Source organism: Meriones unguiculatus, chromosome 7 (assembly GCF_030254825.1).
Source record: "Meriones unguiculatus strain TT.TT164.6M chromosome 7, Bangor_MerUng_6.1, whole genome shotgun sequence".
Classification (NCBI taxonomy): Eukaryota; Metazoa; Chordata; class Mammalia; order Rodentia; family Muridae; genus Meriones; species Meriones unguiculatus.
This window is the reverse complement of record NC_083355.1, coordinates 2,578,069-2,601,913: the sequence shown is the minus strand read 5'-3', so window position 1 is coordinate 2,601,913 and position 23,845 is coordinate 2,578,069. Positions and strand designations below refer to the sequence as shown.

Here is a 23,845-nt window from a genome sequence, read left to right as displayed (position 1 = left end):
CAAGGGATCCAGTGTCCTCTTCTGGACTCCGCAGGAGCCACACAGGTAGTGCACAGACATACATGGGGGTGACACAGACACACACCAACTTTTTTTAAATGAAGAAATAGATACAAAAGCAGCAGCAGCAGCTGAGGTCCCTGGCTGGGCTGGAGACACAGTCTCTTCCAGGAGGTGAATTCTTGGGTGGGAACAAACGGCCAGTACCTGCAGGGGACTGGAGCTGAGCGCACAGGGGCTGCCAGCCACCTCCGGCCAGCTTGGACAGGCGGAAGGAGAGAGGTAAGACTCGGAGCTAGCCTATGGCATGAACACCACTCCTGGCCATGCTATGGGGTTCTCTGGTCTCTGGCTCCCTGTCCCCCAAACCCAACACAGTAGAGAAAGACAGCAAGTGACACAAAACACTACAAAAAAAAAAAAAATCGGTTTTACTATAAACAGCTGCAGGCATGCTGGCAGTCAGGCCCTGAGCGCGGGGCCGCAAGAGGGTGCCTCGCTCGCAGCTGTTCCCTCAGCCCCGTATTCTGGGCCAGGGCACCTCTCACACGCCAGCTGCAGGGCTAGGCCTCAGGCTTGGTTTTCATCCCCAGGGTGACGTCACTTGGCACTCAAGGATGGCCGTCTGTGTTGCTCCAGCAGCTCCTCCAGGTGGTCCGCCCGCTTCACCGCAGCCTGCAACACGTTTTGGTAAGGCCCCAAATGGCCTTACCCTAGGTGAGACCACCACAACAGACCAAGAGGGACCCACCTCGTGCTGCTTCCGGAGACTGTTCACAGCCTCCTCCTTCTTCGCCAAAGCCGTCTTCACCCTGCAATGAGGTGCAGTGGGCCTCTGTAGCCCCAGCCTCGGTCCCAGCTCGGCCTCCGACCAGCTGGTCACAGCCCTGCTGTCCCTGACCTGGACAGCTGGCCCTGGCCCACTGTCTCTCTGAGAACCCTAAGGTGGTTTTTGGAGGGAGGGGGCGAGGAGGGTGCTGTGCCAAGCAAGACAGGTGAGAAGTCACCTCATGATGTCGTCTCTCTCGTGCAGGACACGCAGGCGGGCGCCCTCAGCCTCACGAAGGCCTGAGGGGGTGCTGGTGCCCACTGTCACCCTCTCTGCAGTGGCCCTCTGCTGAACAGGGCCTGTTCCAGCCGGAATCCCGCCCACCTCCTGAGCCTCTGGACGCTCCGGAAATGGCTAGCCGTCCTGGGACAGAGTTGGGAGCCACGCGGGCGTCCGCCCACGGGCTACACCTGCCTTTCTCAGAAGAGGAGGGGGCTCGTGGCCGCCCCCCTGCAGTGCACCTGCAGGCACCCACCTCCGATGCACCTCATCCAGCTCCATCTGCTGGCGCGCCCGCAGCTCCGCCAGCTCTGCTTTCACCTTCTGGGTCTCCTCCTGGGAGGCTGCCAGCTGGTCGGCAAACTCCTGTCTGACCACCTGGGCCAGGCTGGCCCGCTCCCCGCACATCTGCGTGTTCACCTGGGCAGTAGGGTGTAGGCGGGTTTTAATTTAGAACAGGGCTGCTCTGGCAAGAGGTCACATCCAGAGCTTCAGGTAGAGAAAAGCTTAGGTCCAGGCAGGTGGGACACGCCTTTAATCCCAAACAAGGAAGGGAAAGGTATGTTTGAAAGTGATGTCTGAGAGGCAGAAAAGGGGGAGGAATCAGAGAAAGACTTGACAGAGTAAGATACGCCCAACTCGGGAGAAGAGAGGAAAGGGAAGCTGCTTAAGGAGTGACGGGAGCAGGCGGTTTTACCAGCACAGTAATAGACACAGGCTGCAGAAAGAACAGGCTAGACTCGGCTGAAGACAGAAGGTTAGAGCAGACTGCTGGAGTCAGAGGCCAAGCAGAGCAGGTAAGAGAGAAGCCAGACCGCATAGCTCGGCGGGGATAGGCGTATGAACCAGAGCAGCTGAGCTGACCCAGCCAGCCCAGCGCTCAACAGGAGGGTGAGTCTCGGAGGCTGAAAACACTCAAGCCCTAGGCTAGCTTGTTATGGAGACTTAGGGGCTTGCAGGACTAAGCCTAGGCTAGCAGAGGCGGCAGGAGCCTCTCGGCAGACGAATGAAAGCCGCTGCGGCAGGGCGCAGACAGGGCCCGGGCCACTCACCACCCTCAGGTCTTCTAGTTCCTTCTCCTTCTGCCGAGCCAGGGCCAGCAGCCGCTCCTTCTCCCCTTCGGCCTCACCGAGGCGTCCTTTCAGCTCGGTGCACCGTTCCTGAAGCTTCCGCTCGGACTGCTCCAGCTCGGAGAGCTCCATCTCGTACTTGTCCCGCACGCGCTTCACACTAGCAGGCGGAGGCGGCGGGGCGTGAGCAGCTGCCGCTCCCGCTGCCTCTGCCCCGGGGCCAGGCGCTGCCCGCAGAGGTGGGCAGCAGGAGCTCACCGGCTCTCGGCTGCCCTCTCACTCTCCTCCTTGGCCAGCGTCATGTCCGCCTCCAGCCGCTGGATGACCAGCTCAATCTCCTGGTCCCGTCCTTTCCGGATCTCCTCCTTCAGCTCACGCTCCCTGGCCAGCAGCCAGGCTTCCTGTAGGGATGGACACAGCTGGCTCATGATCGGCCACCAGGAGGGCAGAGGGTGTAGACGCTGGGACAGTGGCAGAACCAGCCTTGCTGGGCTCTGGGGAACAGTTCCTGCTTAGAAGTCTCTTAGGGAGACGGATCAGGGCGAAGGGCTCCAGCCCTGCCCAGGGCCCCAGAGCCCCAGAGGACTATGTCTTGTTTTCAGGATCTGAACACAGGGACATGAGATGGGCCCAGGGTAGTATGGCTCCTTGGCCAAAGAGGCTGTTCCTCTCTCTCTGAGAACTGAAGCCCAAGAAAACGGTGAGCACCATCTGCTAGACGCGCCAAGCCAAAATGAGAAACCTGCCCTGGGGCCAAGGGGGCCTGGGTGCCAGCTGACTGACAGGCACAGACCACGTGACCCCTGGAGAGCAAGGGCAAGCCCTCTCGGGTCTCCAGATGTGCCTGGTGCCATTTCTTGCTCAATGCTAACCTGGATCCACATGTGGACAGTGAGCAGCAAGGACTGAACCACCAAGGAAGACCCTTGAGCAGCTAGAGTACAAGCCCCCAGGAGGCCCCGAACTGCGGCCCACCCTGTCTGGGCCTACCTCCTTCTTGGCACAGCTGGCCACCCACGCCTGTCTCTCGGCCTCCAGCTCGTCCTTCAGGGCTTTCAGCTCCATCTGGAAGGGGACAGACTGTGAGCAGTTTGCGGTCCACGCCAAGGCCCTGCCCACCCCACCCAGGACCTCACACCACTGGGGTCAGGCGGAAGACACCCCCTCCCTCCACTGGAGGCCAGACGCAGCCAGCGCGCCAACCTGGTGCCTCCGCTCCTGCTCCTCTCGGCTCCTCTCGAACTCGGCTCTCAGGGCTCTGGTGAGCGTCGCGCTGCTCTCCTCCAGCTGCTGCCTCAGCTCCTCCAGCTCCAGCCGCTGCCTGCGGGCCAGTAAGAGTCAGGGGACGGAGGGTCATTGTGAGAGGGGCTGGGAGGCCAGGGGTCACTGTGAGACCAGCCTCAGTGGCACCTGGCTGCCTGCTGGCCCAGTCGCTCCTTCTCTTCAGCCACCTCACTGTAGAGCCGCCGCCGCTGCTGCTCCAAGGCCCGCTGCTCCTGCTCCAGGTGCTGCTCAAACCTGCAGGACAGTGAGGACGCTCGTGCCACGGCCGGTGGCCACGGTGCCTCACGGGGCCCTCTGTCGTCCACGGACTCTCACAAGGCTGAGAAAAGGCCTCCACTCAGCCGAGTGTGTGCTCACTGTGTCTCCACACTGGCCTGACTCTGCTTAGCCGCCACTCCTGGGTGAGAGCCAGGAGCCTGGCTCTATGATCTGAGCAACCTCCTGCCGTGACATGTGGGAGAGCACGGGTCAGCCAGGTGGAGAGGGCCAGTGGGCTACGGGAGAGGAGGGGACCTTGAGGACCTAGTCAGGGCACCAACAGTGAAGCAGCGGCTGTCCACTGGTCACTGGGGCCTCACTCAGCCAGGTGCCAGGCTCTGACGTTACAGCCTAGTCATACCTTAGAGCGTGAACCCTACGGCTGAGGGAATGAACGGGGATGACCTCTGCCGCAGAGCAGCCCACACAGCAGCAAGGCTGGCTGGCTGGGTGCTGTATTGGCCCACTGGCCTGCGGTGCCCACAGCCTCCAGCGGCCACCCACCTCTGCTGGGCACGCTCCCGCTCTTGCTGGCCCAGTGCTTCCTTCTCCCGCTCCAGGTGCTCCCGCAACTCTTCCGCCTGGCGCAGGTGGCGCTGTGCGGCCTGCTCCTCACGCTGCTGCAGCTCAGCCTCGTGCAGGCCCCTGAGCCTCCTCACCTCTTGCTTGTGCTTGGCGATCAGTTTTTGGATCTCGGGCTCTAGACCTGTGGGAACAGGGGTGGCACCAGAGATGGGCTTCCAGGCCCCTCCTGCCCAGCCACTGCCCGGAAGCACAGCAGGCCTGAGATACTGAGGCGACCAGAGGCAGGGACCAGAGACCTAGCTCCAGAAGTGCCTGTGGCTTTCCCAGCCTCTCGGTCCCCAGATGTCATGGTGCCCAGGTTCCTGGAGGAAGAGGACTCCCGTAAGGCCAGGCCGAGGTGCCCCCTAAAACCACCTAACAGTCCACAGCTCCTTCACATCTGCCAGCCTAAGGGGCCCTGGAGCTTCTCTTCTGCAGTTTTCTGGTTTCTGCAGTGTGACCTACAGGCCTTGACCTCCCTACGCTGGCCTCTAAGGGAAGTGGTGCTCTCAGGCTTCTGTGAACTGGGAGTCAACAGCTGAAATGGGGTTTGCCTCTGCCCGCCACGGGCAGCCATCCCCGAGGCCTCGCGCAGGAACGTGTATGGTCATCGCCATCACACGCGAGACTGAAGTTCCATTCTCTCTCAACGTGTCCCCAACTATGTACGGCCAGGGCACGAAGGCCCACCTCTGACTGTGATTTCCTTGATCTTTTTCGTCTTCTCATTGATCCACTTCTCGCGGCGGATTTTCTCGGTGGCACTCATGAGTTCTTTGAGTTTCTTAATCTCCTGGGTAAAAAGCACAGGAAGCCAGAATGCAGAGGTGACGGGGGTAGGGGGCAAGCCCCGTCTTCCTCCCGGCCCACACTGCAGAGCTCTTTCCTCTCTTCCCAGGGACAGGGACCACCCTACCACACACATTTCAGCCTGAGGCACCGTGTGGGGTAGTCACAGCCCAGCTTGTAGAGGCCCCCAGCCCACTGGTACTGCGGCCATACAGGAAGACAGAGGATTAAGGGGACACAGGAGAGAGGGGAGGCCCTCCATCCAGGAGCTGATGTGCCCTTCACACCGACAGCCACCACTGACAGCCCAACTGACTACCATGCTAATGCCTGTTCCCCTAAAGACACCGCCGAGGACCAGTAAGTGCGACTCAGGGCACAATGACTTCTAGCTTCACTTTAGCAACTCTCATCCCAGATCTCGGCGACAGCCTTCACATGCTCACCTCACAGAGAGGAATTCTCTAACCCCTTAAACCTTGCACGTTACTCACACTAACAAGGTACCCCAGGAAGCAGCAGGATCGCACGTACAGACCCCAGTCTCCCAGGGAAGCGTGCACACACGCCTGAGGCCCTCCCTCAGCACGTCTATCAAGTCCTCAGGAGTCTGTCAGTAAACTCCAACCCTGCTCTCTGCTCAAATTCTTTTCCACAGGGAAGCCAAGGATCCCACTTTTGCCTGACCAGGAGGGGAGGTCCTCCGGCCACTGCGGACTTCCTGGAGCCATGACTCCATTCCGGCTGAGGCTGACAGGACCATGCAAGAACTCCAGTCTCCAACCCTGGCTCTGGGCTGTGGACACTGGGGTCTCTTTAGACACAGTCAGCCCACCCTCATTTGGGGCTGGGCTCCAGTATAGGGTGGCTTCAGGGATACCAGGCTCGCTTCAGAGAGAAGCACAAACAGGTCGCCGAGTCAGACTCTGACCCAGCGGCTGCTGGCCGATCTGGCAGGGGCTGGAGGAGCCTGGTGCAGCTAAGCTGAGCAGGTTCTGTTACTCAGGATGTCACTGGAGTAGGCCAGGCTTGGACTCCTGGGTCCATGCCACTGTCCTGTGACAAGGGCCAGGTGGGCCTCCATGATTACCTGAGACATGGCAGCCCACACTTCAGGACCTGTCCCTGTCCAACATTTGGATACAGTTCAAGATGAGGGAAAGGGAGCCAGTGGTGGTGGCACATACCTACAATCCCAGCACTTGGGAGGCAGAGGCAGGAGGATCTCTGTGAGTTCACGGCCGGCCTGGTCTACAGACTGAGTTTCAGGATAGCTCAGGCTACACAGAAACAAAAAATTCGAGAAGACAAAGGGACTGAAGGAAAAAGGAAAAGGTGCGATCTTCCCACTGTTTCCCTAGCCCGGCACCATCCTCAGGCCACACTGCCATGTGCCCCTGGGCACTTGTTCAGCCAGGAGCTCACCAGTTCGTGCTGCTCCTGAATCTGGGCCACACGCTCCCGACTCCGCTGGTCCCCTTGCTTCAGCTCAGCCACCACTGCCTCGCACTTCTCACTCAGAACTCTCTTGTCTTCGATCAACTGTGACGGGGTGGGATGAGGCGCTGGTGTCTACCCTTAGGCACCTCCACTGAGCTGGCCAGCTCCAGAGCTATCTCCAACGGAGGGACAGCAACAGCAACCCTGGGGCTATAGCGCGTCTCCAGCCCACTGCCTCCCAGAGCCGAGTCACCTGGTCAATGAAGGACAGGTGCCGCTGGATGGTGGCCTCATAGTGCTCCTTCTGCAGCCGCAGCTGCCGGCTCAGCTCCTTCTCCGCCTCCCTGACCCGTCGGATGGTGAGGTCACGCTGTTGTGCCTGCAGAGAGTACAGACAGACACTAGCACTGGATGCCTGCCACACACCAGGCCCTGGGCTCCATGGGCTGACAATGGAGCAGGCGTCTCTAGTGGGGGGCTGGCTGGCCCTGTCCCAGCTAGCCCCCGGGCGGTGATGGCCGATGGTCTCACCAGGGCTCTCTGCAACAGAACCATGGCCTGCTTCTTCTCCTCCACCTCCAGCTTCAGCCGCATCATGGATGAACTCCCCTCAGACCCTGGTTCCAGGGGTCTTTGGCCCGCCTCTGGCCCCAGGCTCTAAAGATATGACAAGCCTCAGGCAGGCCACCAGCAGCCACTGCCCACCTCCATGGGAGTTACCCCTGTTCCACCCTGCTGCGAGGGAAAATGGCTATGTGGGACATCTAGGCAAGGGGCGGTGGGTGACGGGTCAAGTCCCAGAGACTGTATTTATCATCTGGTGCAGACAGAGGGCTATGGCCTGGATGCTCGAACAGATCAGGGGGCGTGGTGTACCCACTCCAGAGTTGCTTGCCCCCATGAAAGTGAGGCTTATCCCTGCACGTCATGGCCATGATGGTGTTGATTCAGGAAAGGTCTAGAGTCCAGGGATGTCAGGACCACCCAGCGTCCCGGGTAGGACGAGGCAGCCCTGGCAGCTCTTGCCCCTTCAGAGCTCAGGGTGGGATGCTTGCTGCATGGGGGCCTTGCAAGTGCTCACTTCCCGCAGGGGGGCCACTCGGGCACCTGGGGGCTGACTACCTCCCGCCGGGGCGCTGGCCGGTCCTGTCCCGACTTCTCCATCTCATCCAGGAAGCTCATGATGCTCTGCAGCTTGGCCTCTGACAGCAGAGTCCCATCATCAGGTGGGCCGGGGTGTGCACTGAGTTTCCCGAATTTCTCCAGGTTGTCAGCTGTCAGGGAGCTGGCATCATCCTCCTGCAGCATTGGGGGCTGTCAGGAAAGCCTGAGAAGTTGGGGTCCCTCAGGGACAAGGGGCAGTGAAGTTGGGGGGGAGTAGACCCGGATATGGGCAGAAGGGCCTCCCTAGCTGCTCAGACCTTTGAGTATTGCTACAGAGAGAGGAGTGTACTCTCAAGGGTCACCGTGTCCCAGCCTCAAGGAGACCAGACAGGAGGGGAGGGCGGAGGTCAACAGGCCACCCCCGGCCCTTGTGCGAGCCTCCACTGAAGCAGGAGTACGGTGGCACCCTCTGGAGGCTCCTGACCTGGATGGATGTTGTGGGTGCCCGGTGCCCACTCGCCTCGTCAGTCCAGGCAGATCTGTCCTTGTGAAAGGCCTTGGGGCGGGGCAGTGGCTCAGGCTCCTCCTCCAGGAGCCTCAAGGTGTCGAGCAGCTCGTCCAGGGTTGCTCTGGCCCTGGCCTTGCTCTTGGCTGTACCCAACTCTTCCAAGTCCTGTCTGGCTACATCCTGGGAATGCATATCCTGCAGCAGACAGGCAGGGGTCATCAGCAAGCCCAGTGATGGCTCAGCGCCACCCCAGGTACAAGGCTGCCCAGTGGTGGTGGACAGGGCCTGTTCCCAAGGGTCAGAGCATCTGCTACACGTCTCGAGGTGCTGTCCTCAGGGGACAAAGGCTCCAGCCAGTGTCACACTGAGCCATCTTGTGGCTTTGCTGTCCTGTTTAAATTTCCAGTTCCTCTTCCTCAGAGGACGCAGAAACCCTCCCCTGGAGAATGTGGCTTCGCAGGGTCTCAGAGCAGTTCTGTGAGACCTCACCCCAGCGAGATCACCAGGCTGCTGTTTCACATCACAACAGGAGCCCTCTGGGCATCCTCTCAGGACACAAGGGACTCCAAAGCTGAAGATAGGGCTTAGGCCACCCAGGCACTGGCATGTCCCAAAGCCAGAGGGTAAAGAAAACCATGTCCAGACCTGCGGCCTGTCCTCTGGAGACTGCTGGGGTTCGGGGGCCAACTCAGAGGCAGGAGGCCAGGGCTCTCCAGGGCCCGTGGGGTAGACGCCGGCACCTGTAAAACAGAGCACAGTGTCATCCCACCCCCCAGGGTCTGAACCTGGAGGTTAGCTGGGAACAAGCCAGGTAAAGCCCAGAGAGACACTGTGGATCCTAGCTTTTCAGAATGTAAAGTTGTGGGGGAGCAAGTATAACCCAAGTGCTGGGCCTCAGTTGTACAGGTCCCACTGCCAGGGTAATTTGTCACAGTCTGACCACCCAGCACTAAGTGGCCCAGGCAGCAGAGGTGAGGGCCTGGGGCTGAGGTCCTAGTTCCGAAGGAGAGTCGCCATGCCTCGGCCACATGAGGACCGAGTCTGGCAGAGCCCACAGCTGCTGCCCGTCACAGGCCTCCAGGAGTCTCGTGGACTGAGGACCACTCACCAGCATTGTTGGCCTTGGGGTGGGCGGCGCTGCCATGCATTGAGGGTGGCCCCTGGGAGGGTCGAGGCTGCTCCGGGGCTCTGGGCTCTGGTCTGTCCTTCAGCAGCCTGGCCTCAGCCTCGGCTGCCTTCTGGGCTCGTTTCTGCTGCAGTTCCTGACAGACGAGCATCTCTGAGCAGCCCCTGCTGCAGGGCATCCCCTTACCCTCTTGCAGCACGGCTATGCCGGGACTCAGTGCATGAAAGCATTAGTCCCACACAGGATGATGGGCTGGGGCCAAGCAGCACTCTCTGGTATACAGGCTGTGGGGCGATGCCTAGAGGACCCGGTACCTGAATGGCTGCCTGCCTGGCCTGGCGAGCCTTCTCCTCCCGGGCCTTCTTCCTTGCTGCCTCTTCCTGCCGGTGCAGGTCCAAAATGTTCCCACTACCCAGGCGCCGCCTCTGCCCCTGCCAGGGAAGCCAAAGCCACAAACTTTATAGAACTGGAACACGTACAGAGACCTGGTACCCGCCGGGAGGTCTGCACAGGACCCCAAGAGTCATGGGAATCCAGAGTCCACCAGCATACAAGAGGAAAGAACCCGAGGACACTGAACTTGCCATCTTGGCTCAGCAGTGGGCCAGGGCACATCAGTGAGACAGCTCCGCAGCACCCAGCCAGGAGTTTGCTCAGAGTGTCATCCTGGCACATCACTCCAACAGCAGCTTCAAGGACCAAATAAGCCCCACAGAGGCCTATGCACTTGTGGGTAATTAGGTCGAAACTCTACTGAGCTGTTTAAGCACTGCACTGTAGGCACTGGGCCCCTAAGGACTGTGCCCAGCCCCCGGGGGAGCCTAGGTTAGCCTACACAATCACACTGACCTCTCGTTTGGATGCCAGCAGGTGCTCCAGGCTTGCTGTTCCTGCTCGGCGCCTCTGTACCTGGCAGCGGTACCAGCGCTGGATGGTGACTGCAGCCTGGTTTACCTGGTGGATAAACCTGCCCAGAGAACTAGACTCAGGACCAGAAGGGGCTGCCACATCCCTTTGCCCCCAGAACAAGGACCCATTAGTCACGTGTCCAGTGGAAAGAGACAATGGCGGCTCTACATGGCTCTTTCCCACCAGGCTACGGTGAGAAAGGCCAGTCCTCCTAGACTCCTTTAAACCCCAAACACTCCCTCCTGGGAGGCTGCTGGCTCCTCCCAGGGGACGCAGTGTCCATCTATAGGAGAGCTGGACGGCTTCGTGCTTAGCCACCAGCAAGTGGAATGGCTGGTGACAACTGGTAGCATGCACAGTGGTGCTTCCAGCCACAGAGCGAGTGAGCACTGCAGCCCGCGCTGAGCCCAGAACCCCTCACCGTGCACAGAACAGGGAGGCACGGAGACAAACAGCTCAGTGGTCGCTGAGGTCAGAGCAGACAGGTGGGCTGGCTGAGGGAACTGGGAAGTTGTAATAGCCTAATTTTATTGTTACTTATTTGAGGGTTTCTTGTTCTGTTTTGAAGACAGGGTCTCCTTATGTAGCCCAGGCTGGCCTTGAACTCATGGAGATCCTCCTCTGCCTTCTAAGTGCTGGGATTAAAGGTGTGCACCACTGTACTCAGTCACTTATTTACTTTTGCGACAGGGGCCCCTGTGTTTCACTCTGGCCTCAAATCTGCCATGTAGCTGAGGGTGACTGCAAACTCCTGATTCTCTGGGCCATGCGCCACCAGGTACATCTGTCCAGTGGGTAGATGTAAAAACCACACCCACTGGGCCGAGGGGAACCATCCTATGGTATACAGCCGAGCACCACAAGAAAACAGCTCAATAAAGCTGGCTAACAAAACCTCCACCCCGGCTGCAAGGACCGTGTGCACGGCAGTTTACCGGGGATGACAACAGGATCAAGTGTCTTCAGCAGCCTGCCACGGGCACCCTGGCTCTGCCACCAGGCCCATCTAAGGAGGATGGGCTTGGCTCTGGAGAGCAGATGGCTCCAGGCCTCAGTGCCCAGCACCCCCCACTGTTTACTGCAGGACCCCTCCCTTATGCTCTGCTCCGAGGCGGGTGGTCTGGATATAAGGCCTGAGGCCACCTGGGAGGCCCCAGTGCAGCTATTCGCCCACCAAGGGGCCTGGCAAGGAGCCACCCGGGCACTACAGAAGGCCCTGGCTGTGCCCACCCCTGAAGCCCCAGAGGGCACCGTCAAGGACAGCCCCACAGGCAGGTGTTTTTGTTCTCCTCGGTCTTTTATCTTCTTTCTGCTAAATGTGTTTTTAATCACCAGTTTCACTGAGGTATAATTACCATGCTATAAAATCCTCCCATTTGTGGCATGCAACTCAATGCTTTTTGAGGCAAATTTACAGGGTTGTGCATCCATCAGCACAATCCAATTCTAGAACATTCCCATCAGCCCTAAAGAACAGTCCCTGTGGTATCCTGGTTCCTGCCAAGCCCCAAGCAACCACACCCCTCCCCTATATAACCATCTTGCCTTCGCATTTTATACATGCGGAGTCTCGGCAAGCAATGGCCTTCCCATTCACGCTTCTAAACACCAACCAGCAAGTGCAAACGCTTATCACTGTACTCGGGTCCCAACTCCCCGTGAGCAGTCACCTCTCGGCTTCCTCCTCAGTCACCTCCTTCCGCCTCAGCAGGCCGGTGGTGCCCCGGGCGGAGTGACCGCCACTGGAGAAGTTCTTCCGAGGCTTCACAAAGTCGCTGCCCTCACTGCCCTCACGCGCTGCTGCCTTGACAAGATTGCTGACAGGATGAAGAGAAGGCCAGCTCTGTCCCTGAGCCGTCCATGGCCCCAAGCCTGGAGGAGGCCTGTAAACCATGGTGCAAGGCTGGCCCTTCAGCTTCACCCTGCTGCCCGGAACTACCTGTGCCCCAAAGCCCCACTGGCTGGCAGCTGGGCGAATGTTCTTTCGGGGCACAGGCTTTGCTGCTGTTCAGTTACCCCAGCTGTGGTACTGTTTTGGATCTGTGTGTGGGCAGGCGCCTTCCTCCAGGACCCACCCTGGCCAGAGACCCGAGTGTCCCCAGTGGCTGTTTGTTGTCCCCCAAAGCCTGCCTTGGCCCGGATGGCACTGCCACCGGCACGAAAAGCCAAGAGCCCCGTCACGTGCACACACTGCAGCCTCCCGGGGCCCGCCCCGGCCCACGCCTCCTGTGTGCAGGCAGGCCTACTTGAGGGAGGAGGCTGTCTGGTTGGAGCTCTTGGGGGGTGACGCCTTCTTCGAGGGCGCATAGTGGTTATGCACCATGGTGGTGACACAGTTGCCCACGGCTCCTCTGTTGCTCCTGCCGGACAGAGGGGAGCAGTGGGGCTGGATGAGACAAATTTGTGGTTTTACACGCGCGTGTAGAAACTCTCAGCGCACACTACGGCAGCGACTAAGCGCCCTGGGACCCCACAGCCTTTGGCCACCCAGTGGCCGAGCCTTTTTTGGGTTACAAGAGCCCTTTTCCGCACCCAAAGGAAGTGGATGGCATCTCCAGCCCAAGGCCAGGGGTGCACACGCGCCTAGAGGAGAGCCACACTGTGCTTCCTGCAGCGGCTTCTCTGGTCTGTTGGTGAGGCCACAGCACCAGGACCTGCCATCTCGGCCGCTGCTCTCTGACATGCTTTGTCCCTGGCGAGCATGACCTCAAGAGTGACAATCCTGGACACAGCCTCACCCTTGGCAGGCAAGTTGGGAGTCCCAAGGTGGCACAGCACCGCCCCCCAAATACACCCTCCAAGTTGGCTACAGCTGGCCGTGAGGGAGCACCCTGGACCTGAAATGTCTGCAAGGTACAGCCGGGTGATCCGGCCCCTAGAAGGAAAGGCTGCCCCGAGGGAGAACACTCCAGGAGGCCAGGAGGCCTGCTGCGCCAGAGCACAGCTGGTGCCCTTGAACAGTGGCCAAGGGTCACTTCTGTGCAGGACACCCCCTGATGGGATCCTCCTTTGGCTGAGGGAAAGCGGTGCATTCAGTCATTGACTTCTCTGTTCATTATAAACAGCTTAACCCAGGTACGTGAAAGACAAAGCCAGAGTTCCTGGACCAGGAGTGTGCTGGACCCACACCTGTTGTTAGCCGTGAAGCTGGGTGCCAGGGCACACTCCTTCCTCCGAGGGCCCAAGGCAGGGTCGAGGGTGCTGGGACTCTGGACACTGGCTGGCAGGGCAAGGCCCCTCGGCTGGTCATCCTGTGGATCACACGGACGCTTCTCAGTCTGGGATACAGAGCACAACCCAACACCAACACCAAGCCCTTCCGTGTCATGAGGCGGCAGATACCATGCCCCAAGGGACCAGTGTCAGGGTCAAAGCTCACTGAGCCCAAGCCACGCCCTCCGTGCAGCTGCTGCCCCTCTCCTGGGGCAGAGGTAAGGCAGAGGCAGAATGGATAAGGCAGGAGCACCAGGACTCGTGGCTGCCGCGCGCCTACCCTTACCAGGACATTCCACGTCGCTCCTTTCTCACTGGACGCCTTGCTGAGACTGGCCACCCTCCGTCTCCCTCTTGTGCCACCCTCAAAGAGCGTCAGGAAGTCGGTGGGCTCTGCTGGCCTGTGTCAAGGAGAGGCGAGCACACAGTCACAGGGTGCCAGGACGGAGGCAGGCCCGTGTCTCACAGAGAGCAGGGGCAGGGCTCCAGTCCAGGAGTCTGGTCTCACACCGAGTTTCACAGGATGTTTCCAGGGCTAGAGAGTGGGCACGGAGGCCGAGAGCACCTGCTGCTCTTGCTCAGGACCCAGGTTTGGCCCACAAGCCTCTGTAACTCCATTTCCAGAGAATCTGACACTTTTTTCCTGGCCCCCGAGGGCAGCAGGTGCATGCATGTAAGCAAACATTAGATACATTAAATGTATCTCCCACCTGGCAGAGACACCTCGGTTGAACAAGGTCTGGAAGCCTGAGCAGCCCCTCTGAGCCCGAGGACCAAAGGCTACCAGCTACGGCCACTACCCTCGTACCCCTCCAGACAAAGAGCCACACACCAATCGGCTCAAGAGCATCAGTGCCGACGAGGAAGATCAGCTGGATGGCAGGAACTCCCCAGGCAGCTGTGCACATGCTATGCCCCAAGGTCTGGGCCTGGTGGCGGGAGGGCACCCGATGCCACGCCCTGTGTGAGGCCTGAAGCCCTGGTGGCAAGTGTGGGCTGTGCGCAGGGTGACGCAGTCCAGCAGTCCGTCAGAGTGAGGCACTGTCATGCTGGAACACAGGTGGCCTTGACAATGTCACGCTTGGCGGAAGGGCCAGATCCAGGAGGCCATGCGGTATCTGACTCTCTTGTTATAAGGAATGTCCAGAACAGTCAGATGCACAGGACAGAGTGCAGACTGGGGGAAGCTGCGGGACACAGAGAGCCTCAGCAGATACGGGGTGGGCCGTCTAGATGGGGCCATTGTGGCGGCCGCATTGGAAATGACGGACTGGCCCAGATCTGGCTCCGGAGCACAGCGCTCGCCTGGTGCACACACGGCCCCAGCTCCCACAAAAAAGCGCATCTCTGAGGCATTCCTGACACACGTGCGCTGTCCAACACAAGAACTGTAGGCCAACAAAGTGGACAAGTGGAAGGGAGCAACGGCAGCACCACCAGCTGCAGACTGCCATTTCCACACTCCACAGGGAGGAGTGAGGCCTGGTGGCCAGTTCTCAGAAGGCTCCTCAGCTGGGTCCTGTCTCTGCGGAGCCCAGACATTCTCCTGCCAAGACTGCCACACTGACACACTCCATACTCCCAACAGAGGCCCAGAGCAGTGTTGGCATCACCAGCCGAATTGCCAGGCCACAGAAGAGGTACCTTCATGGGGAGAGGGGTGGGCTCATTCTGCCTGAACACACCAGGCAGCGAGGTAAGAGGAGGGACGAACAGCTGTCCTACCGTGCTGAAACCCAGAAAGGCCGCTGCGCACACAGTCAACACTGACACCATCAGAAACATGGGGAAGACAACCCGACCGGCTCACAGCGGCAGGGACTGAGGCCCTAGACAATGTAGCAAGAAATAAGCAAGACTCGCATGGACACTGGGGCTGGCGGAAGTTGGCAGAGCTGATGAAAAGGTCATGAGGAAATAAAGATGAGGGCTGGAGGGATGGCTCAGTGGTTAAGAGCCTGCAGTGCTCTTCTGAAAGTCCTGAGTTCAGTTCCCAGCATCCACATGGCAGCTCAACTGTCTGATGCTGCTTGTGGTGTGCAAAGTACTCATGTACATAAAATACATAAGTAAATAAATCTGAAAGAAAGAAAGAAAGAAAGAAAGAAAGAAAGAAAGAAAAGAAAAGAAAAGAAAAGAAAAGAAACAAATAAACAAGGACCAAAGAGGCCACAGGACTGAAAGCCAAGCTCAGCTACTGGCTAACAATTGCCACTCAATAAGCACAAGACAGAACAGAATGTGGCCGGCATGGTAGAACGGGCAGGAGTTAGGCTGCAGCACTGCACGAAGGCAGAGCGCCATGGCTGAATCCGAACCGTCCCTCACACACTCAGTCCCAGCATGGAGAGCCTTCAGGAAGAGGGTCTGGCTGGTAGAGGAATGGCAATAGGGGTGGGCCTTTCACGGTTACACTCGGGGTTCAGCATGGCCCCTCCCTGCTTCCTGTCTGCCAAGATGCAAGAGGATGCCACCACCAGCTCCCACTGTCTGTGACAGCGATGCAAAACATGAGGAACACAGAAAACTGGAGCAAAGAGGAGAGTTGTTGCTGTGATAAACTGCCGTGTTGGCCTCAGGAATTGGTCTGTGACAGGGACTTAGAAATTTGGGGCCGTAGGTGAGAGAAACCCTAGAATGCTGTGGGCTGCGCCAAAAAACACCAACAGCAGACAGCTGGGAGGGGTGGGAAGGAAACAAGGGCCTCACGTTGTTACACTGTAGCCACAGATCTGGCTACATTTTGCCCGTGAGGCTGATTTCAGAAGCAACAGACGAATTTATTTGGCAGGAGAAATTTCATGACAGCATGTCATTCAAGCTGAGACTTTTGGTGAGATTTACATTAAAAGCTGAGAGAAAACAGCAGTGAGGCAAGGTTTTACAGACTGAGTAGCAGGTAGAACGGGGAGAAAGGCTCCCATTAAGAAGCTGCAGGTACAAAAAGACACTTTGCACAGGGACAGCAGGAAAAATTCCTTGAAAGCAGACCCTGCTGCCAAAGCCTCCAGGACTTACTTGAAGATATAAACAGTTCAAAAGATGTTCATGAGGCTGGAGAAGAGGCTCAGTGGTGAAGAGCCCTAGTTCAATTCCCAGCACCCACGTGGTGGCTCACAACCATCTCTAACGAGAGCTGGTGCCCTCCTCTGGTGTGCAGGTGTAGATAGATAGGTAGGCGCAGACAGAGCACTGTCTGCAGAATAAATAAATCTTTCCCTTAAAAAAGGATCTCTTTAGGAATTATGCTGATAAGGGCTGGCGCTGGGCTGGGTTTTGCTGTCAGCTTAACAAAATCTACAATCAGCGGGGAGACGGGCTTTTCAGTATGACTCTGGGATCATCTGTGATCCAGTGGCTTGTGTGGGACATGGGGGATCCTGGACTGCACCCCCGGGACAGGAGCCGAGAGGCCCCGCACTGTCCTCCAGCTGCTTCTGGCTCCCCTGCGCTGCCTTCACCCCTGGACTGTGATTCAGGATGAACGCGCTCTTCAGATGGCTTTTGTCAGGACTCGAGCAGAGCCAGCAGCAAAGACTGAGACTCAGCTGCTAACAAAACCAGGCCTGCTCGCCAGCAGCCAGCAGAGGGCGGTGTGTCTGCAAGGGATTCGTGGGTGTCATTCAATGAGCACACACACACCGCTTGTATGTGTGTGTGTGCGCGCGCGCACACACACACCCACACCCCATCCATACCCCACAAACGGCACAAACCACAAATACTCCATGACACGTGGTACACATGAAGCATGCTCCACAAAAATGCATATGCTACAGGCATGTACGTGTGCAGGCCCTGTGCACACCCACTGCTAGCACTGTCACATGTGCCCACCCCACACCCCAAGTAGATCTTGCATTCTTGGCCCCTGGCGGTTTGGCAGAGTGGACATCCTAGGAATCGGGCACACTGTCTCGGGCACAGTCCCCAGGGGCCCTGCGACTGTCTGCTCGGTGGCCGTTGGGACGCTGAGGCTGTCTGCAGGTGGCAGAGGGCAGCTATTTCCCAGGAGGGGCCGCCTCCGCTGGCTCAGAACCGCGGGGATTGTGACTGAGTCTCACACCTGCTGCCTGTGGAATTCCCAAGGAGGGCCTACTGGTCCCCCAGACCGGCAGCACTGGCACTTCTGGCTCTTTATCGCCCTCCCGAGCACGAGGCTCCAAGGCAGCCTTCCACTGTCCAAAAGGCAGGAGAAGCTACTGTGGGAAGGTGTGCAGATAAAGGCCCACAAGCAAGCTCACCCATGCTGCCCATCTCACTGAGTACCCCAGAGAAGGTATGGCAAAGAAGAGGGCGAGAGGGAGCTACCCAGAGGGCCCAGGATCTAACGTCCAGCACAGACATGGCAGGACAGAGTAACCGTACTTGGCTGTCCCCGGCCCTCCCAGCTCAAGAGAATAGAGTGGGACCCAAGGGCCAGACAATGAGAAGGTCGCCAGATCCACTGCCCAGCAATGGGGCTGCAGGCAGGAATGGCCACTGCCCAGCCATGCCACTGCCCAGCCATGCCCCCGGCTGACGGAGCTGCAGGAAGGGCTGGCTGGAGGTCCTGGTGGGATGAGCGTCACCTGGGAAGGTTACCTGGGGGAGCCGGCCCATGCCTGGTTGACCTGTGTGGCACTGTTAGCTCTCCGAAGGTTGTTGATAGCACGCGAGCCCCCAGGCCCTGCGGCCTCCTGCAGAAGGGAAAGGGGCCTGGTTAGTGGAGAAGGCGAGGCAATGGGCCGGTGGCTCAGCGCCAGCCAGGCCTCAGAGAGACCATCGGGAGCAAGGAGTGTTCTGGGTCCCCAACAGGCCGGAGGCCATCAAGGCGGCGGCTCATGGACAGGTAACGGGGTGGCCAGAGGACAGGATGGGTGGTAAGCAACTTCAGGCCTGGCCATCAGTGGCTGTGGGGGCAGGGCCCCAGCTTCTGAGAGCCTAGGTGTATTGCACAAAGTGGGGAGCCCTTCGCCCCTGAGTCACAGAGGCCTGGGAGGTAGCACAGGGCCCTGCTAGGAACCGCTCGCTGTGTCACTACTCTCACCAACAGTGAACCTAGTGTTCCCAAGGGGTGGAAATGCCGCACTGCGGGGAGTGGGACAGAAAGCAGAGTGGGGCGCAGGCCGTGCACAGCCCGGGAGTGCTCATGGCCCCCCAGCAGCAGGCTCCACTCCCTTCCTTTGCCCTCTTTAAGCAGTGGCGCAGCCCACCCACTCTCAATAATACAGAATCGTAGAATACACCAGCCGCCACTGCATCAGCGATGGTTGGGGACCCCTCTCCTGCCCCCTGGTATCCTGTGGCGGTTTCTATTCTGAACGCTGAGGAAAGAGATGAGGGAGGCTCTCACTGGAGGTTATCAAGAGCTCATCAGCCCAGGTGCAGGACCCCTCTTGGACACACAGCTGACCTGCCCCACTGTCACATATGTGGCACTGGCCCCAACAACAGGCCTGGTCTCTGGGGACTTAAAGGCCTGCCCAGAGCAAACACCCTTCAGAGCCCTAACGAGATCAAATAGGGATAAGGACCAGCAGTAAAATGAGGCCCATGCAGAGGTCAGGACAGACAGCTGTTCTTTCATTCTGTACACTGGGGTAGAGTCATCCTACAGAATAAACAGCTGGGCCACTCCCACACGGGGAGGGCTTGGAAGCTTTCTGCACCCAGAACTGACTCACACAGGAGGACTGCCCTCCACAGAAGGCCAGGAGAGCTGGCTACCAGTCCAGGTAGCCAGAGGAAGGCAGCCATGCAGCAGGGTCCTGAGCTACACAACTGTCTCCATGCAGCAACAGATCTTTGGCCCACACTTGTGGCCCTGGCTTGCCACCATGCTTAGGGCTTCAGGGCAGTAGAGGGATCCAGACAGGAGAGTGGGGACCACAGTCATGCTAGTCTGAGCTGGCCGTCCCTCTGCTGAGGCAAACGACTGGTCTGACATTCCAGATCCTTGCTCCACTGCAGCGACTTGTCCAAACCAAATGTCCGTTATTGGACTGCCCTCTCTGTCCAGGAACACAGCCTGAGCAATGGAGGCCTACCCACCTGACAGAGGTAACTCTTTCAGGAAGAACGAAGAGGTAAGGCGAGCTTTTTATCAAGAAAGGAAGCTCAGAGCATCAACCAGTCCTTACCCTCAGCAAGGACCTGCTTCTCAGGTAGCGTCACAGACTACAGGCAGCACCAGGCCACGCCCAGGCTCTTCCCTGTTCTGGAAGCTCAGGCCAGACTCAGGCACAGCCCTGGCCCCCTCTCCCAGCCTGGCCAGCAGGATGCCTCGCAGACAGCAGCTTTGGCTTGCAGTCCAGCGTGGTCCCTCATGGTCACCCCGTGATTTCTGAGTGACGCCCCTGACCCATGCCTCACGGAGGGAGGCAGGCTGGGAAAGGAACGGCAGCTCTCCCCAAAGCCCTGCCCCCCACCCATCTGCTGACGCCCCAGTTTCTACCAGGCCAAGTAGCTCGTCACCCTCCCACTGGTCCACCCACTTGAAGAATCAAAGAAACCTCAAGACAGTGGAACAAGAGGGTCCAGGCTGGGCGCCAGAAGACGTGGGTCTGCTACCGCACAGCTGAGTGGCCTGTGCGGTCCAGCTCCTCCCTGCCCACGGGATGACTGTGGGTATGAGCTACGTGGTCTCGTGAGGAACTGTAGCCAGAGACCAGGTGCCGCCCAAAGGGGCCCCGCACTCACCAGTGCCTTTTTTCTTGGCTCACTGTCCGTGGCCATGGATATGGAGCGGACAATGGACTTGGTGGCAGAGGCGCTGCTGGGCCGCTGGGCCATGGGAAGAGGGAAGCCAACCAGACTTAGGTCCACACCTTCTGGGCTGCCTTCAGGAGTAGCGCTGATGGTCCGTGAGCCTTTCATGGTGGACAAGGCTGCCCCTGGGGAAGAAATAAGAGACACAATTAAGACACCATGGTAGGGGCTAGGGATGTAGTTTAGCCCCGTCTCCCGCGTGGCATAGAGCCAACTATGGTGGTGGACGCACGCAATCCTGGCACTCAGGAGGTGGAGGACCAGGAGTTCAAGACCACCCTCAGATATATGGTGAATTCAATTTGAGGTCAGCCTGGGCTATGAGAGATGACCCAGTGGTAAAGGGTGCCTGTTGCTCTTCTAGAGAAACAGAACTTATTCCTAGCACCCATGTCAGTGGCTCACAACTATCTGTGATTCCAGCTCCAGGGGACCTGATGCCCTCTTCTGGCCTCTATTTCTTCCTTTAAAAGAAATACATATGTATTTTTCAAGACAAGGTTAGAGAAACCTGGCTGTCCTGCCTGTAGACCAGGCTGTCCTTGAACTCCCAGAGGTCCACCTGCCTCTGCCGCCTCAGTGTTGGGATCAAATGTGTGTGCCACCACCACCTGGTTGCTTTTCCCTCTTCGCGAACTACATCCAAGCGTTCAACAGGGACCGGTCCTGAGGTGTGGCTGCCACATCTACCTGCCACCCAACCTGGAAGCCGCCAGGGCGGGGGAGCCCGTCAGGAGCCCAAAGAGACAACTGCTCTAAGCCTACACTGGGCTCTGACTGGGGAGCAGTGAGTAGCTGATACATGGCCCTGTGGGCAGAGGCCAGCAACCCCAGCTGGTGGTAGCAGCGGGCAGCGGTGGGTGTGAGCCTGGCCTGGCACTTATCCCAGTCCTACACCTTCATCAAGGTACCTGCTCAAGACATCCTCTGCATTTAAAAAAGCCCATCTTCTGGGGCTATCCTGAGGTAAACGTGACTCTGAGGGTGGACCCTGGAGATCCCTCAACAGCTTCTAAGCTACTCGAGCAGGCTGTGGAATCACAGAACATCCACGAGCTTCGGGGACATGGCAGCTGTGAACTGTTTCGGAGGCGCCCTGCTACCTCCCTTTCAGGGTGCTCCCACAGTCTCCCCACTGGCTCTTCTGTCCCCTGAAAGTCCCAGGCCTCCTGGACTCAGACCCATCATCTCTCCCCTATCCACCCTCTCATCTGGTGACCATGTCTGGTCCCTCCATAGTACATCTCTGGCCCAGCCAGTGGGTCCTTCCCTGTCTGGCCAGGGCTCATCCTCACTCACCACATGCTTTTAACTGCTCTCAGCTCACTTTACACCCCCCGCAGACCGGCGGGACAGCAGGACGAATCTGAACACCCAGACAAGCCCAGCTTTGACTTCCTCTGTCATCTCACATTAACCAAACCCGCCTTCCTGCTGTTCCTCAAACCTGGGCAGTGCCTCGCAGCACACCTCTGCATCTGCAATCCCCCTGCCTCCACACTGACCATCAGTTTTCCTTCTTTCAAACTGTTATGCTCTCTCTAAGCCACCCTTGAGACAAGAGACCATGAAGTGTCCGCCCCTGGCCTATGGGAGGCACTGAGGCAAGAGATAGGGGCGCGTGTGACTACAATCCCTTTGCAGAGTCCAGGGAGCCAAGAGCAGACACTCACCAGGGTCCAAAGTGAGGCTGCCGTGATCCTAACATCCAGGTGTGATGGGGCAGTGTCCCTACTGAGGCGGCTCTGCCATCAGCCTGGCCGGCGTCCTCAGTTACACATTTCTGGTTGTGTGCGTGAAGCCTAACACCTTCCCCTTCTTGGCAGCGGCTACACCCTGATAGACTCTGGCTGGCCCCTGAGCTGGTGGACATGGCGTTTCTAGCACCACGTGCAGCCAGTGAGGTTCTGGGCGGTAAACACAGCCTCTCCATGGAAACCTACAAGCCAGATGAGGGCAGGCTGGGGAGGCCAACCCCACCCTGGGCAAAACTGCCTCTGGCAGGACCCGGAGGGGCAAGAGCCTGCTCCCGGGCCCTCGGGGGCCGGCTGCACTGGAGAGGCAGGGCCCTGAGCAGCGCCTCACTACGCTCCTCCGCGGGCGACCCGCACCCCCGAGGCCTCTCCAGGCTTAGGGCAGGGGTTCCGGGGCGCCCTAGGGACCCCGGGGCGATCTCCCGGGGCGGGGGTACGGGGCACAGGCCGCCCTCGCTGCAGGCCCCGACCCCTCACCGCGTGACGCCCCTCACCTGCGCGGGCCCGGCCTAGGGCGCAGGGCCCGTGGGCTCGGCCTGGCGGGCGCGGCTGCAGAGGCAGCCGAGGCCCCGCGGGGCTGGCGCGGCCTCGGCCGTGGGCGACAATAAAGCGCCGTCCGCAGCGGCGAGCGGCGGCGGCGGCGGCGGCGGCGGCTAGCAACCAGCCCGGCGCCTCCTCCGCTGTCCGTCACGCCGGCCCGCCTTTGCAGCGCGCGCCGCCCAGGGATTGGCTCTCCGGAGCCCTCTCCGACCACACGGCGCCTTATTGGGCCGCTCGGCTGTCCTGTAAGCTCCCGCGTGGGAGGAGCCGCCGACCGCCGCGGCGGAGTGGAGGCTGGAGGGGGCGGGGCTCCGAGGGGGCGGGGCCTGCGGGCCGCCGCTCCGCCTGCGCCAGGCTTGCAGCCGCGCTCGCTTCCCCGCGCAGCCCGGGAGGCCCCAGGCCTGGCGGGATGGTGTCCGTGCAGCCTCCTTCCAGTCTCCCCAAACGGCTTTCGGAGAGGCCTACCGAGGTACCGCTAGTGCAGCGTTGTGGGCTCTCCTCCCTGTGTCCAAAGGGCTCAGGACACCGAAGCTCAGATGCCCACGCCAACAAGTCATATTAAACAACAGTTTTATAGACTTAAACGCTGTAAAAAGTGATCCACATGTATTTATTGATTTATGCGTGCGCGCACGTGGACGTGGATATTAGGATGGTGGGCCAGGGCCTCGCCCGTGCTAAACATGGGCTCTGCCACTGAGCCATTTGTCTTAAGGGATTCCTTCAGCGCGTAGCCCAGGCTGCGGTCAGACTCGTTAATAGCTGAGAATGTTCAACAGCTGATCCTTTTGCTTTCACCTCCTACGTCTGAAATTATGAGCAAAGTGACACCGCACCTGGTGTTTTCTTTCTTTTCTTTAAGATTTAGTGTGTGCGTTTCTGCGCCGTTGAGGGTGCCGGATCCCCTGGAACTGGCGTAGGCACGGTTGTAAGATGCCTTGTGGGAGCTTGGAACAAAACCCCAGTTCCTCTCAGAACCGCTAAGTGCTGACCAAGGCTGCTTTGCCAGATCTCGAAGGGACGCCAGCTGCTCCTGCTCTGCCCGCAGCCTGCTGCTCCTGCTGCCCTGGGGGCTGCTCCAAGTGTGCCCTGGGAGATGTCTGCAAGGAAGCGGCAGTCGCTGAGGACAGGGCTGCCCCCACGTGTAAACAGGAGTGTGGATGACCCAGGGTTTTTTAGAGTCCCACCCTGTTTACTAAACCCCCTTTCTACGAAATATGTGAATAATAAAACCCAATTCCATTCTAAAAGAAAAAAAAAAAGTAAATGCTTTCTTTCAAGTTTCTCTGTGTAGCCCTGGCTGTCCTGGAACTCACTCTGTAGACCAGGCTGGCCTCAAACTCAGAGCTCCACCTGCTTCTGCCTCCCGAGGGCTGGGATTAAGGCTGTGCACCACCACTGCCTATCACAGCATGTGCGTGTAAAACACTGGTGGCTTTTTAAAAACAGAAAGGTTTGATTCGTCAGGATCAGGATTCACATCCTTTG

At 59.0% G+C, this 23,845-nt stretch overlaps 1 protein-coding gene and 1 long non-coding RNA gene across 6 annotated transcripts; one reads left to right on the top strand and one right to left on the bottom strand.

Moving 5' to 3' along the window:
* Positions 1-408: 408 nt before the first annotated feature.
* On the bottom strand, positions 409-22,476 carry Cep131 (centrosomal protein 131). Of its 5 annotated transcripts, none has more exons than XM_060386273.1 (26): positions 22,312-22,476; positions 19,995-20,188; positions 17,898-17,992; positions 13,600-13,714; positions 13,230-13,351; positions 12,347-12,460; positions 11,771-11,983; positions 10,041-10,158; positions 9,506-9,622; positions 9,174-9,327; positions 8,711-8,805; positions 8,042-8,260; positions 7,576-7,767; positions 6,985-7,110; positions 6,707-6,832; positions 6,439-6,555; positions 4,915-5,017; positions 4,165-4,366; positions 3,529-3,636; positions 3,322-3,439; positions 3,109-3,183; positions 2,377-2,519; positions 2,101-2,278; positions 1,305-1,468; positions 752-812; positions 409-675 (listed from the first exon to the last, which is right to left on the bottom strand). In XM_060386273.1, the coding sequence occupies exons 2-26, from the start codon at positions 20,169-20,171 to the stop codon at positions 601-603; spliced, it is 3,327 nt and encodes a 1,108-aa protein (XP_060242256.1). In that variant the 5' UTR covers positions 20,172-20,188; positions 22,312-22,476; the 3' UTR covers positions 409-600. The 5 variants fall into 5 exon arrangements, with proteins under 5 accessions (XP_060242256.1, XP_060242257.1, XP_060242258.1 ...); XM_060386274.1 differs by having other exon boundaries at positions 7,576-7,752; positions 22,312-22,475; XM_060386275.1 differs by having other exon boundaries at positions 7,576-7,752; positions 8,078-8,260; positions 22,312-22,475.
* Positions 591-6,441, top strand: LOC132655085 (uncharacterized). The gene is made up of 3 exons (XR_009592668.1): positions 591-690; positions 1,034-5,373; positions 5,672-6,441. It is a non-coding gene; the product is annotated as an uncharacterized LOC132655085 (long non-coding RNA).
* Positions 22,477-23,845: the final 1,369 nt, after the last annotated feature.